Source organism: Mauremys reevesii, linkage group 10 (genome assembly GCF_016161935.1).
Source record: "Mauremys reevesii isolate NIE-2019 linkage group 10, ASM1616193v1, whole genome shotgun sequence".
Lineage (NCBI taxonomy): Eukaryota > Metazoa > Chordata > Testudines > Geoemydidae > Mauremys > Mauremys reevesii.
The window spans coordinates 70,313,033-70,328,644 of NC_052632.1; the positions used below are offsets into that span (position 1 = coordinate 70,313,033).

General features: G+C 42.4%; 1 protein-coding gene across 8 annotated transcripts in view; it reads left to right on the forward strand.

The window, feature by feature from the left end:
- Positions 1-15,612, forward strand: part of LOC120373201 (radial spoke head 10 homolog B2-like) — a 60,314-nt gene that overhangs the window by 13,343 nt on the left and 31,359 nt on the right. For 7 of the 8 annotated variants that reach the window (XR_005585446.1, XM_039491257.1, XM_039491256.1 and 4 more), the window contains 9 exons: positions 412-601; positions 1,471-1,582; positions 2,972-3,051; positions 3,157-3,305; positions 4,310-4,417; positions 8,503-8,676; positions 10,018-10,149; positions 12,192-12,264; positions 12,948-13,010. Coding sequence is in view for 7 of the 8 variants with exons in the window: in XM_039491257.1 (XP_039347191.1) it covers positions 412-601; positions 1,471-1,582; positions 2,972-3,051; positions 3,157-3,305; positions 4,310-4,417; positions 8,503-8,676; positions 10,018-10,149; positions 12,192-12,264; positions 12,948-13,010 (1,081 nt within the window). In the remaining variant the exon portion in view is untranslated. The remainder of the gene's footprint in view (positions 1-411; positions 602-1,470; positions 1,583-2,971; positions 3,052-3,156; positions 3,306-4,309; positions 4,418-8,502; positions 8,677-10,017; positions 10,150-12,191; positions 12,265-12,947; positions 13,011-15,612) is intronic. The other variant, XM_039491260.1, reaches the window with a different exon arrangement.

Here is a 15,612-nt window from a genome sequence, read left to right on the forward strand (position 1 = left end):
AATACATACAAATAACACACAGTCCTTTAACTATCCACAAAACTGGTGCAGTTCAGGCAACAGCAGGGCGGGTTTCTCCACAATTCCCTGACCAGGTCTCTTGTCCCTGACCTATGGGGGTGAGAGGATAGTTCAGGCTCCATGCCTACCTAGTTTGTAGTCTTTATGGTGCAATTGCCAGAAAGGTTGCAAGATAGTGAGGTAGCAGTGGTAGGTTTTGGGATGTGGATACTTTTCCACTGGGAAATGGACTGAGAGGATCAAACTCCTTTCTCATAGGACAGCAAGGACAATCCTATGTTAACAACTTCTGGCAGTACTGTCCCTGGCTGGATTTAGTAAATACATCAGCTGCGGTTACTACTTGTCATGAGATTAAAACTAAGGCATGCCGTTTACTGTTTTGTGTAGGTAGAATATGCGGTATTGAGACATATTACAGAACTGAGAAGAATCTACAGTTTTTACAGCAGCTTAGGCTGTGATCAGTCTCTTGACAACACCTTCCTGATGACTAAGCTCCAGTTCTGGAGATTTCTAAAGGATTGCAGGTTTCATCATTATAATGTAACCCTTGCTGATATGGACAGGATACTGAATGGTTTGTATGATTATAGATTGACTATCAGAAGCATATAATGGTTAGAGTTGGGGACTAGGAGTCTGAGAATTGGGTTCTATACACAACGCTGTGACTGACTTGTTCAGTGCCCATGGGCAATTTATCTGTTATCTGTGAAATGGGCATAAGAAGATTCACTCATGTGCTTTGGGATCCTCAGGCAAAAATAAGCAAAAAATAATAACACTCATCAAAAATGTTTTAAAGTGTTATTTTAAAAATCATACTTCTGTCTGAATTATATTCCTTATTATTGTTACAAGTAACACTTAAGGTGACTATAACTGAAAGAGATTAGAGGAAAGAGTTTTTTTTCCCCAGTTTGTTTACTTTGTGTGTTCAACACCAATTTGTGTATAGTATGTGTCACTGTTCTCCTGCATAGCCAGTTAATCGGTCAGCTTCACCTGTTGCTGTTGTGAGTCTTTGTGACAAGTTGCAGAGGCACAACCTGATCCTTGCTACACAAGGGGTTAGCTCTAGCTTTGCTTTCCCTGCCCTATGCTTGTGTGCCTAGTGGAAGAGCTCTAAGAAGGGTTCCTGAAAAGGCAGAAGTCAATGGGGCTTTGCCTGACCAGGTCCTGAGTGATTTGCCCAAGACTACAGGGGCATTTTGAATTCTCCCCTACCCTCATGACCCAGGTAGGTGATGCCCTGTTGGCTTGCTGACTTGGAAGTAGTGCTACCTCTAGTCTGTTTCTTCTGTGAATGTTGGATCAATGTGAGAGATCATAGGAAGATCAGAGACCCCTATTGGCAGATGTGGTGATAAGCTTTTTGTTATTTGTAGATCAAACTGCTTCAGTTAGTATTGATAATGGAGATTCTTTTCTATCTTCTTGTTTTAGAAGATAAAACAACACCTGAGGAGGTGCATTCTCCATATGAAACTTTACTGCTAAGAACATTTTTGACTTACCTTATTCATCTAGCAGTCCATATCTATCACAAAGAGCACAAGTAAGTGCTTTTACTTACTTTTAGTGAGAGTTCCCCGAGTTTCAGTGTTTGACTATTATATAATTACAGTAACTCCTCACTTAATGCTGTAGTTATGTTCCTGAAAAATGCAATTTTAAGTGAAACAATGTTAAACGAATCCAATTGTCCCATAAGATTTAATGTAAATGCAGGGGGTTAGGTTCCAAGGAAATTTTTTTTGGGGCAGACAAAAGGCATTATACTGTATGCTGTACAGTACTGTACTGTACTGTGGTTGGGAAGTGCCCCTGGCTTACCCCACACAGGCACAGCCCTCTGCAGGCAAGCACACTAGGAAGCAGCTTTGCAGCAGCAGCGGCAGCTTCCCCAGAGAACGGGCTCGGATTTTGCTGGGAATGCTCCAGGCCCACCTCTTCCCACCCCCACTCCACCTCCTTTCTGGAGCACGCCACAACCCCTCTTCCTTCCTGCCCCCCCCCCCCAAAAGTCCTAAGCGCTGCCAAACAGCTGTTTGGAATTACTGTACTAGATGGTAGCCAGTCTCAGAACAAGCATGATCAATCTTATTCTTCCTCTGCCCCCTCTCCTTTTTCTGACCTTTCTTCTGCTCCTTCTTTCTCTCTCTCCTTCCTCTGCTAATGCCCTGTCCACAGCTCCCTGGGGTGAGTGGTTGGATCCAGATCTCAGGAGAAAGTTCTCTCCTCCTCCTTCTGACTTTTTTTTTTTAAACTAGTATTCAATTATTTAGGGAACGTACATGGCATGCATACATCAGTTTCAGTTGAATAGTGGAGTCTGGCCTTGTGATTTGGCTTCAGTCTGTGGCACTGCCATGCAACCCTCCCCTCAAAAAAATAAAATAAAAAAAAATTCCCAGCTTACTTAAAATTCTTACTCCCAAGGGTGGTGGAGCACAGGCTTCATACAGATATAGTATAAGTTCCAGAATGTCATTGACATATGAGTGCCTTTGGCTGGTCAGTAATACTTTATAATGGGTAATTATAAAAATTTTGACTTGTATTGAGTTATGTAAAATATAGTAGATAATCTGTTCAGAGGAAGGGAGGAAAAAGAAAATACTGACTTTCAGTTGGACTTGTGCTCCTAAGATACTTAGTCATTTTTGAAAATCGCATCCAATATGCCTATAAATTGTATAAAATACATCCATTGCTTTGGGCTTCAGAAAAATAAATAAATCTTCTGGAGCTTCACAATGTGACAGCATTGCAAATAGTCCTTAGGGATAGAACATAGTTCATGGAAAAATTTGTCAAGGAAAAATCCACAGTATAACTTTTACAGGATAAATATCCAGTGTTGCACTTGTGAATCAAACAATGATTGATAATACCTGGTGTGCAAAAAAGGAAGATGTAATATAAAACTTTGTTTTAACCATAGAGATAAAGGTCCATATCTGTTTAAGTGTTTCTCAAAAATGATGATGAAGAACATTATTCCCAATGCTTGTCATATACAAGGTAAGTAATGCAGCACTTTTCTGTGCTAAGCAGAATCAATTGCTGTTAGTAGTTATTAAACAAGTTTTATTTGAACTTATGTATTTTCCCACTTCACTTCTACAGGCATTTTATTTTGTGAACAACAACAAACTGTCTGTGCAATTAATTACATTGATAAATGCTGGGAGATATACAGGGCTTATTGTAGACCAAGCACCATACCTCCTTATGAACCCACAATGAAAATGAGACACTTCCTCTGGATGTTGAAAGTAACAATCTTATATACTTTGATTTGTGTGTCTAGGTACTAATTTATTTGTCTAGTTCACAGTGACATTTTTAAACTCTTTTCACTAAAGGCCTGCTATTGAAAACACTTAAGAACCTGAGTAACTGTATTCACATAAGTTATCTTATTGGCCTCAAAGATATGGTTCACAAGAATAAAGTTGCTCACATGCTTAACTGTATGGAGGATCCAATTCCAAATTCTTTGATTCTTCTATGCCTTAGACTTATTTTGAGTATTTAATGTTTTTATTCAATTTAAATATTTTCACTAACACTTTTTTAAAGGTAGATACTAATTGTTACTGATTAAAAATTAATGTCTGCCGAAGTCCAAGGCTGACAGATTCAGAAATAAAATAACATTCAATAAACAATAATTTTAAATGCTGTATTTATGTCATTTGAAGTATGGTAAAGCATTGTGGATACAGGATTATTTCCCAGAGCCCCTGAAATTTAGGGCCTGATCCAAATCACATTGAAGTTCTCCCATTGATATCAGTAGGTTTTGGATCAGGCCCTTCATGATTAAAAATCAAGCCTGCTTACACCTCTGGAAATCAGTTGCCTGTTTGCAAGACTCCTCTGCATTCCTATGGGAAACACTTATTGATTGAGCCCTTCTTTTATGCAGAGTGAAATTAAAAAAAATAAAACTGGCAGACAGAGAAATGGGTAACTGTTGGGTGTATCTAAGTCAGCAGGATCCAGGGGGATAGTTAATTGATGAACTTTCCTGAACTTTGGGTTTAACATACGATATAAGTGAATACTAGCTCTGTTGAAGTCAATGGCAAAACTCCTATTGACTTCAGTGAGGCCCTGATTTTATCCTATATAGCATGAATTATTTTGTGAGAGACCAATCCTGCTTCCACTGAAATCAAGGGGAATTTTGACATTGACTTCAAAGGGAGCCAGATCAGGTCCATATTTATAAATGTCTGAAGTACTAATAACTTTTGACCTTTTTGACATACAGGATTTAAATATGCTAAGCAAACAATTAACTGCTACAAAAATTGTGGAAATACTGGTAAAGGACAATCCTTTTGTATGTGATGGAGATGACAGCAACTTACAGCATGAGGTATGTAAGGAAAAAAGTACATAACAGTTCATGATGCAAATCGTCAGCAGGTAATTGCTACAGAATCAATTACAATTATTTTTAGAAGATGTCAGCAAGTAGAATTGTACCATCATATCTTCCAGAAAAGAAGAAAAATAGTGTTGTTTATATTCAAGAAATGGAGCTGATCATTAAGCGTTCCATCTTGATATTCCTTTGTTCATCATATATCATCTGGGTTATTTTATCCCACATACGTCTCATTGTTACATGGTTTGCTCATTATCATGCCCTTCCCATTACTGGACAGTTAACTGCAAATGTGTTCTCTATGCCCTGTGACTGCACACTGGATGTCTGGGATATGTTCTGAGAGTACAACAGTGCATAGTTGTGCAGGACTCTTTGCACCACTTATTTTCCATGGGGGAATTGCACAGGAGTGCACAGATGGAATGGCTGCACTGGGAGATCTCTGCACTTCTTGCTACTTAGGAGCTTTTAGGCTGGATCATCAGCTGAGTAGTGAGATCGTCAGTCGTGCAGATCTGCTGGCCCAGGAACCCTGAACATGGGGTCTGAGCAGCAGTGCCTGCACTTCCAGCCTGCAAGGCAGGAGCAGTGGCTGTGGAGGAACTTTATTGCAGTCTCTCAGCCAGCCTGCAGGTTGAGACTTTCATCCCCTCAGTCCCTGTAGAAATCTTTTTGCACTCAAGCGTTGTGCAGGGTGGGTGAATTTCACCCCTAAGGAATTAGTTTTCACCCAACTGCAGTCTACTGCAATCTACATTATTGAATTTGTTATAAATACCAGTTTGTGGTGGCTTGGATGGACGTAGTTTGTTTTGTTATTAAATAATCCATTACATGCCCTTTACTGTAGACACTAGGCACAATGCATACAACAAAACACTGTCCATTCCAGAGAACAGTATAACCATTCCCTTGTCCGCCAGATAGAGAAATATCCCTGAGCCTTAACGCCAAGTGTAGCAAAAACTTAGCCAGGAAGATGATGCAGTACTGTATTATCATTCAATTGTATGCAATGTGTAATACTGTATATTACCTGCTAATGTCATAATAGCATATAGTAATGTAATAGGACTTTGGTTCTGATCAGTTTTCCACAGAGAAGAAGGGTCATGATCATTATTGATTATTAGGCCCTGATTCGGTAAGCTCTTTAAGCATTGTGCACATGAACAATCCAATTTAAGGGTATGTCTACACTACAAAATTAGGTCGAATTTATAGAAGTCAATTTTTTAGAAATCGATTTTATACAGTCGATTGTGTGTGTCCCCACTTAAGACCATTAAATCAGTGGAGTGCGTCCATAGTACCGAGGCTAGTGTCGACTTTTGGAGCATTGCATTGTGGATAGCTATCCCACAGTTCCCGCAGTCTCCGCTTCCCATTGGAATTCTGGGTTGAGCTTCCAATGCCTGATAGGGCAAAAACATTGTTGCGGGTGGTTCTGGGTAAATGTCGTCAGGCATCGCTTCTCGCCTTTTTTCCTGGGTTACCCGTGCAGACGACATACCACAGCAAGCATGGAGCCCGCCCGCTCAGCTCACTGTCACCGTACATCTCCTGGGTGCTGCTGGCAGACACAGTACTGCAGCGCTACACAGCAGCAGCTCGTTGCCTTTTGGCAGCAGACAGTGCATTATGAGTGGTAGCTGTCATCGTCGTCTGCTGGGTGCTCTTTTAGCCAACCTCAGTGAGGTCGGTCAGGGGCACCTGGACATAAATGGGAGACGATGATGGCCAACAGTTGTACTGCACCGTCTTCTGGCGAGCACCCAGGAGACGACGGTAGCCAGCAGTTGTACTGCACTATCTGCTGCCAGCCTAAGATATATAAGAGAGATGGAGTGGATCAAAACAATAAAGAGACCAGATTTGTTTTGTATTCATTTGCTCCCCCTGCCTCCCTCCCTCCATGAATAGTGCGGGGAGGGATAGCTCAGTGGTTTGAGGATTGGCCTACTAAACCCAGGGTTTTGAGTTCAATCCTTGAGGGGGCCGTTCTGTGTGACAACCCTGTAAGCCATGTCATCAGTCGCCCCTCCCTCCATCAGAGCAACAGCAGACAATCGTTTTGTGACTTTTTTCAGCACAGACGCCATAGCACAGCAAGCATGGAGCCCTCTCAGATCACCGCCGCAATTATGAGCACTGTAAACACCACGAGCGTTATCGGTAGAAGGTTACATTTTGCCTCTTACTGAGGTATGCCGGTTTGGTGTGAGAGATCTTTCACACAGGGCCAGGCAACAGAATTTGGCTTGCAGGCAGCCATGGTAAGAAGCAGTCTTTTGGCTTCTTTAACCTTCATAACATGTGGGAATGGTTTCAAACAGCAGCGCCCTCATTTCCCATACCAAGAAACCATTGGGTTGGCCATTTAAAATGGGTTGGCCATTTAAAAGGAGGAAGAGCTGAGGTTTTCAGGTTAACATGCAGCACAAACCCAACTAAACCCCAACCCACACACACCCAATTCTCTGGGATGATCGCTTCACCTCTTCCCCCACTGCGTGGCTAACAGCGGGGAACATTTCTGTTCAGCCACAGGCAAACAGCCAAGCAGGAACGGGCACCTCTGAATGTCCCCTTAATAAAATCACCCTGTTTCAACCAGGTGATCAGGACTGATATCACTCTCCTGAGGATAACATAGAGAGATAAAGAACGGATGTTGTTTGAATGCCAGCAAACACCGGGACTATACGCTGCCAGGCTTTGTTATTCAGTGATTCCAGACTAAGTGCTACTGGCCCGACGTGGTAAAGTGTCCTACCATAGAGGACGGAATAAGGCTGCCCTCCCCAGAAACCTTTTGCAAAGGCTTTGGGAGTACATCCAGGAGAGCTTTATGGAGATGTCCCTGGAGGATTTCCGCTCCATCCCGACACGTTAGCAGACTTTTCCAGTAGCTGTACTGGCTGCGAATGCCAGGGCAGATTAATCATTAGATACGCTTGCTTTTAAACCATGTATAGTATTTACAAAGGTACACTCACCAGAGGTCCCTTCACCACCTGGCGGGTCCGGGAGGCAGCCGTGGGTGGGTTTGGGGGGTGGTACTGACTCCAGGTCCAGGATGAGAAACAGTTCCTGGCTGTCGGGGAAAACGGTTTCTCAGCTCACAGCAAGGAAGCAATCTTCAACCTCCTCCTCATCATCTTCCTCGTCCCCAAAACCTGCATCCCTGTTGCGTGCTACTCCATTGACGGAGTCAAAGCACAGGGGTGGGGTAGTGGTGGCTGCACCACCTAGAATGGCATGCAGCTCATCATAGAAGCGGCATGTCTGGGGCCCTGACCCGGAGCCACCGTTTGCGCCTCTGGCTTTTTGATAGGCTTGCCTCAGCTCCTTAAGTTTCATGCAGCACTGCTGCGGGTCCCTGTTAAAGCCTATGTCCTTCATGCCCTTTGAGATTTTTTTCAAATGTTTGGGCATTTCGTCTTTTTGAATGGAGTTCTGATAGCACGGCTTCGTCTCCCCATACAGCGATCAGATCCCGTACCTCCCGTACGGTCCATGCTGGGGCTCTTTTGCGATTCTGGGACTCCATCATGGTCACCTCTGCTGATGAGATCTGCACTCACCTGCAGATCGCCACGCTGGCCAAACAGGAAATGAGATTCAAAAGTTTGCGGGCCTTTTCCTGTCTACCTGGCCAGAGCATCTGAGTTGAGAGTGCTGTCCAGAGCGGTCACAATGGAGCACTCTGGGATAGCTCCCGGAGGCCAATACTGTCGAATTGCGTCCACACTACCCCAAATTCAACCCAGCAAGGTTGATTTCAGTGCTAATCTCCTCGTCGGGGGAGGAGTACATAAATTGATTTTTAACAGTCCTTTAAGTTGAAAATAACGGCTTTGTTGTGTGGACGGGTGCAGGGTTAAATCAATCTAACGCTGCTAAATTTGACCTAAACTCGTAGTGTAGACCAGGGCTAAGTCAATGGGACTGCTTATGTGCTTAAAATTAAGCATCTGCTCAAATGCTTTGCTGGATCAGATGCTTAGTCCTCAAAGATGAGATTCTACAGAGATGAAGTAATTATTATTATTATTATTTTACTCTAGTTGGTTTTTCTTGAATTCTTTGAAGCTCTCCTTGATTGTGCCCTGTTATATGTTACCAATGATATGATTAAGCAGCAAGTAGATCTTGTAAATCAAGAAGGAAATGGTTATAGAACTGAAGATTACACAGAAGGGGCACGGCATATTCTGCAGCACCCAGAATACTCATTTCAGGTACTAATGATGTTGCACTTCGTATGCTATGTTATAATTTAATATTTATATTACAGTACCCATCTAGAGGTCTCATTAATGGACCAAATAGTTCTGGGTTCCATGCAAACATGTATGAATTAGATCCCTCTATTCCATGCAAACATATAGTCCCTGCCCCAAGGAGGTTACAGTTCAAGTAAATAAGTGACACACTGGGAGGAAAGGGATCCACGCAAATGTATAAAATTTTTTATATACACTGACACTTTTTTCCTGATAAATTCTGCATATATAAAGTATGTGCAGCCCATCTGCCCCTTAATCCACTATTAATTGGCTAATTTCCTATAAGCATTTTGGCAGAGGAAAGTGGCTTTTCAGATCAGTTCAGAGAGGGCGTAATTGGCAGCATGGAAAAAGGCACAGATATTTGTGTGGGAAGCTGACAAATGGGTGGACATTGTTGAAGAGTGAAGTTCACATGATAAGAGACAAGTGCCTATTTTCCGTAAAGTGCAGCTCTGTTCTAAAAAGTGACCCTGTAAAAATGGCATTGTAGATTCTATTTTCAGTTAGTCTCACTGTTTCGCAGACAGCTAGATAGTTTTTTTTTAAAAACAGTTAAAGATTCTACAGATCAAATGATGCTTTCAGTGACACCTGTGCAAAAACACTGACAGCAGTGGAGATGGCCTGGGGTAGCTGGGCATAATTTGGTTTATATAATTTGGTGGAGGTCATAATTTGCTCTGTAGAATCTTTTATTACTAGCAATGATGCACAATACAGAAGGAACCCAGCTTGATTCTCAGAGCCTATGCTGAATTTGCAATGCTATCAGTTAGAAAAAATATATATCTTTACTTGGAAAGTGAGCAATTTCTACCTGGAAATTAGTGGGAGACAATGAATATGGAATCCACAATAACATTTTTAGGGAGTGTTGTGAAAAATTACTTCACCAGAATAGGGTTTCACCATAGGTGCTGGAACTATGGGTGCTGGGGGGCTGCCACATCCCCTGGCTTGAAGTGGGTTCCATTATATACAGGGTTTACAGTTTGGTTCAATGGCCTTCAGCACCCTCACTATACAAATTGTTCCAGCCACCCCTAGGTTCCACTGTATGTAATACCCAAACACAATAGCTACATTAGACGCACAGAATGTTTATTGCTTCCATTAGCCATTTTGATGCTTTGTTGGCCTAGCTATTTCTAGCTTCAGAGGGTGTAAACCATTTGCTCATGTAATTGCATGCTTGAGTTTGATTTCTAACATGATAGTTACAATACCGTTTTCAAAACTGTACTGGATTATGCTGAAAACACCATCTCTTTTGTGTTTATTTTGTATTAGTCCATTCATAGCAGAAGTATGATCAGTGCTGAGGTAAGCCATGAACCCTCTGAGACAAATCACTACTACATTACTACAAGGTCTTCAAGCAAGCTAGCACAGTCACCTGATAATAGAATAAAGAAACCTGAGGTCGGTAAAACAGGTGCTCTGAAAAGGAAAGTGAAAGGACCATCATTTTTGCTTTTTCAGGCAGGGGGCAGACAGGCATGACTTTTTTTTTTTTTTTTTTTTTAAGTTGTAAGTAGTTTGAGATCTAAAATACATTTGAAGAAAATCTGGCCCCATTGAAGTCAAAGTGAGTTTGCCCTTTACTTTAATGGGGCCAGGATTTCATCTGTTGTTAATAGAATACAGATGTGTGCCTGCATGCATGTGTAGATCTAAAATAGATATATTTTGTTTAACAAATGTAAATGCTTGCTTCCATTACTACCTCCAAAGACCTGTGTTTAGAATACTGTCTCCTCTAGGGCAGCTGATGACATAATTAATAACTAGAGCAGGAAGAAAGCATTGAAGAGTTAAATTATAGATAACCCTTCATGGGGCACAGAAGGGACTAGTGGGCACAGGGGAGCCAAGCTGTGGATTCAGTTGCACGCAGGGAGCTGGGAACTGGTCAAAGAGACTTGGAGGCATCGAGTAAGATCACCCCAATTTTAATCTGTTGGTATTTCTGATGGCACATACTACATTTTCAATGTTTAATTTCTGAAAATGGGACCTTCTTACCACATCTGTTTCCTGTGTATATTTTGGGTCTCAGCTGCTTATTTAATGATTAAAGAATAAGCTTTTACTATTCTTTCCTCCTGTTAACGCTACGGAGTCAATAAAGGTGCACAAGCAGGAGTATATTCATTCTCTCAAAGAAGGAATTCCAAAACTATGTTCCAAAATGGCAGGGTCAAATTCTGCCCCCAGAAAATCTCTGCAACTCTGTTGCTACTGCACAAAGCTGTCTCTCCAATGCGGTTGTGCAGCTGTAACTGTGGGCAGAATTTGGCTTGCAGAATTTTTATTACTGTTGATGTAAAGATGTATGAATGAGTTTTAGTAATAATAATACCCCCCTCCATATTATGAGGTGGAAAAATTTCCATTTGACACTCAGATCCTAAGATATGTTTGGCATTTAGTAAGCAGCTCTGGCATTTAGTGAGCAGACTAAACTTCATTGAGAGTCACAGAGAGACAATAGAGGTGGAACTCCTCATTGCTATTTTACAGTTGCTTGTCAGAGGGAAGGACAATAATGTAAGGCTGCAAGACAAAGAAGCTGCATGATATGAAATTTGGAAGGAGGAAGATCATATTTTCTCTCTCTCTCTATTTTTCTTCACATCCTCCATTAATCTCTCTCTTTCTTTAGCTGCACTTGTAAAGAGTTTCTGGAGACAGCAGTTTCTCCTACTAAGTAATATAATCAGTAGAGGAGTTTCATTACTTTACTTCAACAGGACAGGACAACTAATGGTATCAAACAGTTACCTCAGAAGGACATGTGTAAGGACAGGACCTCTATTTTCAACAAGGCTCTAAGGAACATGGCAGCCATCTTCTGTGAGCCTGTAGTTCAAGAAGATCCAGCTAAAAAGCTTATTAAAAAGCTACTGTAGATGGCAGCTTTGGTAGGTAGCATGGTCTAGTGCACTGAGGATAGAGCTGGAAATCAGGTACTTCTGTGGACTAGTCGTAACTCTGCCACTGGTTTACTGTGTGGCCTTGGACAAGTCACTTAAGCTCTGATCTGGCAATTGGCTCAGCACAGACACGTCCCCGCAATTTAAGCGGGACTCCTATGGCCACTGGGGTATGCCCACATGGAGCCAATTTCAGGATTGAGGCCTTGATCCCTCTGTCTGTTTCCCCCTCTGTAAAACAGATATAATCCTATTTCCTTGCAAGATATTACAGGGATATGGTTAGGTTTGATTAGCTAATATTTGTACAAGAATTTGAAAATGTAAAACACTACATGTATAGTTCCAAGTATTATTAAATATTGACTACAGCAGGCAAGGTTGCAGAATTGGCTGTATTGGGGGCTTCCTGTGTCTTAATGTAGTAGGTGCTGCTATTCCAAATGCATTGTGGATGGAAACACGTGCGAGAAAAATGTAGAAATTCAAAGATTATATTTGTGATTTCTGTTTTCATTCCAACACAAGCTTAAATCCAAGGACTCTGCAGTAGAATACAGAACTTCCAGACAGACTTTTAAATCTACTGAAAAAGAGAGAGGTGAGTACTACAGAATAGCTGTTAGCATCTATTACCGGTAGTGGGAGAAAGAGAATATTGCTCTCACAGGACCCCCCAACCCCCAAGTTAATTAAAAATGTATCTTAGACTTCATATAGTGGGGTGTATTTTATTATGGAGTGAAGGCTGCATTCAGTTTTACATTTAAAGCAGGGTTTAAATCCTTTAATCTAACATTTAATTTCACACATTTGTACCATTTCAATCAGGAGGACAAGCTTGAATTTCCAAGCTCCTTTTCACACTACATTCAGTTGTGGTTTTAGAATCTTATCCCTCCTTATTGAACCTTTCGGAAGTAGTGTGCTGAGTCTTCATTTATTCACTCTAATTTAAGGTTTCGCATGCCAGTAATACATTTTAACGTTTTTAGAAGATCTCTTTCTATAAGTCTATAATATATAACTAAACTATTGTTGTATGTAAAGTAAATAAAGTTTTTTAAATTAAAATGCAGAGCTCCCCGGACTGGTGGTCAGGACCCGGGCAGTGTGAGTGCCGCCTTCGGCATGTGTACTGCAGGTTGCCTGTCCCTGGTCTAATGTTTCTTTCAGATTCCCTAGAGTCTGTCTGAATTCCCCACACTAGCTAATCCTGCACCAACTCAATGTGCCTTTGTCTAGACAAAATGACCACACTTACTGTTTTCATATTCACCCTAGAAGCCATTGTAGAACATGCTTCCGTCATAGGCTGCCGGGCACCAAAGGAAGGAGCTGGAGCAGGTGAGAGGGAGGCTAGCTGTGGGCAGCATGGGGGTGGGGGCCAGGTGCTGGTGGATGGCTGGGGAAGTTTCCCCAGGTCTACTGCTGGTCAATGGCTTGTCTGGAGAGTTGATCTAGGGAGAGAGACCAGACCACCTAAGGGAACAGGGCGTGGAGCCAGGCACAGCTAGGTGCCAGGGCAAATGCACAGAGTGTGCAGGGAGGAGGAGGAGGCAAGTGGAGGTGGGGCTGAGGAGCATTTCTGTGCTGCAGGGAAACACTAACATTTCCCTGCCTTCTCCAGCTGAGGGACTTGGAATGGAATCCCATGGAGTCCTGATGATGTGAGCCAGGCACGGTGGGTGACAGTGGGTACTCTTCCTGCAGAACTAGCAAGTCCCTGGCTCCTCACGCACCAGCCAGTCCATGAACTAGGTAGTGCTTGTGGGCTGCAGCTTGAGCTGTCTGAGGAGCCTGAGAATCGTTAGCTTCTGGAGGTTAAAATGCCCCTCCACTGCTTGCTAATGTTCACAGCATGGGGCATTTCCACCTCTGCCCCACCTCACTCCAGCAAGCCAATAGAGATCATCTCTGCTGCCTGGAGGTGCTGCTCTTCCCCCTTAGCCCTGCCAGCACTCTTGAATTCCCCTCCCTCCCAGATTTTTCTTACCCAAAACAAGTTTACCATTTTTTTCTACCAAAACACTAAAAATCCAGGAAATAGGCAGTTAATGGCACCATTAACATCTAGACCAGGCTAGACATATCTTAATCAGCAAGCTGAACTGATACGTTCCCCCACCCTTCTGCTTGCAACAAATAGCCACCTGTACTGCACACGTCCTCTGAATCATGCTTGCATGCATGCCCTTAACTCAAGACTTCAGCATTTTTCAGTATTGATCAAATATATTTATCTGGTTGGGGTCAGAGTTAAGATTTTCAGTGTGACTGAGGGATGGATGTGTGCATCGTGCGTGGTTGTCTGAAGGGCAAGAGAACATATTACGGAGGTGACAAGTCCAAGTGCCTAGGTTTGAATCTGTTTGATGATGGGGTGGTAAGCTCTATGAACAAAGGGCTGGTCTGAATGGTAACATTGGCTTACCTGGTGGTTTCCTTGTCTTTTAGGGATTGTGTTGGTAGGAAATTCACTAGAGCAATGTTAATGTTGCATGAATTTGTCTGTGTAGAAATGTTTACAGTGCTTTTGTTTCCATCAAAAACCACACAGATCCCTAATATAAACAGGACTTGCTTTACTCTACCGTTTACATCACCAACTGACCTCCTGGAATGAGTAGTAGTAAGGCCTTTTGCAAGAGCACATCTGGATACTTTCCAAGAGTTTGTTCCAATACTACAGCTAAATGTCCTCAAAGTGTTTCCTGAGTCTGAGACTGCCTTCTGTACCACTCTGTTGTCAGTTCAGCTTTTGAGCATCACACAGCTGAAGCTTGTGTTCATGAATTATATTGTAAGGTTCATGATTAAGGATAAAATAGCATAGTAAAATAATATACTTTTCAAGCTAAAAAAAAGTTTTTTTCACTTTCCCTTCTCTGTCCCAGCCACCTTGAGATGAAAACAGAAGTGTAAAACCAGCTCAGTTGTTTTCTGAGGGAAATGAGCTTTTCTCCAGTGCAAAATTCTGTGCGAACTCCAGCATTAGCTGGACTGATAGGTGGCAGTTTATATTTACCTAATACAGAGACATAAAAGGTTCTTAAAGTGTTCATTAGTACTTATTAGTATGTGTGATGCTTCTCGGGGCACTCAGGGCTGAGTGTCATCTTGTTACCAGCTGCCTCCAGTGTGGGGGAATCTTGCCTGTACTAGCTGGGTGTTAGCTCCCTAAGGGCATGTCTACACTTACCTCCGGAGTGATCAATCCAGCGGGGGTTGATTTATCACGTCTAGTGAAGATGCGATAAATTGACCGCCGAGCGCTCTCCCGTAAACTCTTGTATTCCACCAGAACGAGAAGTGTAGGTGGAGTCAACGGGGGAGTGTCAGCAGTCGACTTACCGCAGTAAGTAGATTTAAGTACGTCGAAGTTGTGTAACTTAGATTGATTCTCTCCTCCCCGCCCCCCAGCGTAGACCAGGCCTAAGACAACCAGCTTGTCAGCCACTCAAGCCGTCTTCTGTGGACTACAACAGCCCTTTCTTTGCCTTGCAGGTTGACAACAGATGCACCCCAGTCCCTGAGACCCTTCACTGTGTCCCCCTGTGGTATCCAGTCCCTAAATGATCACGGGATATCCACAGAAATCCCAGATCCTCTGTTCCCAAAGGAGCAGTGTGCCACAGTTTACTAGTTTTACCCAAGATCACCGTTCCTGTATTACACAAAGCGCTTGTGTTCAATTATAAAACAAATGGGAATTGATTTAAAAAAAATAGAGATTCAAATAAAAATCAATGTGAGAGATGGGAACAAATGGTTACAAATAAAGCATAATACCATTTTTAGAGCTGAAACTGAACTCACATGGCATTCCTCCATCTCCTACAAGATAACCTACCCCAAGTTCTTTCCCCAGCGTTTTCAAGCAGTTTGGTTGAAATCCCTTCTCACAAGATGAAGTGTGCTGGCAGCGTGTCCTCACAGATTGAAGGAA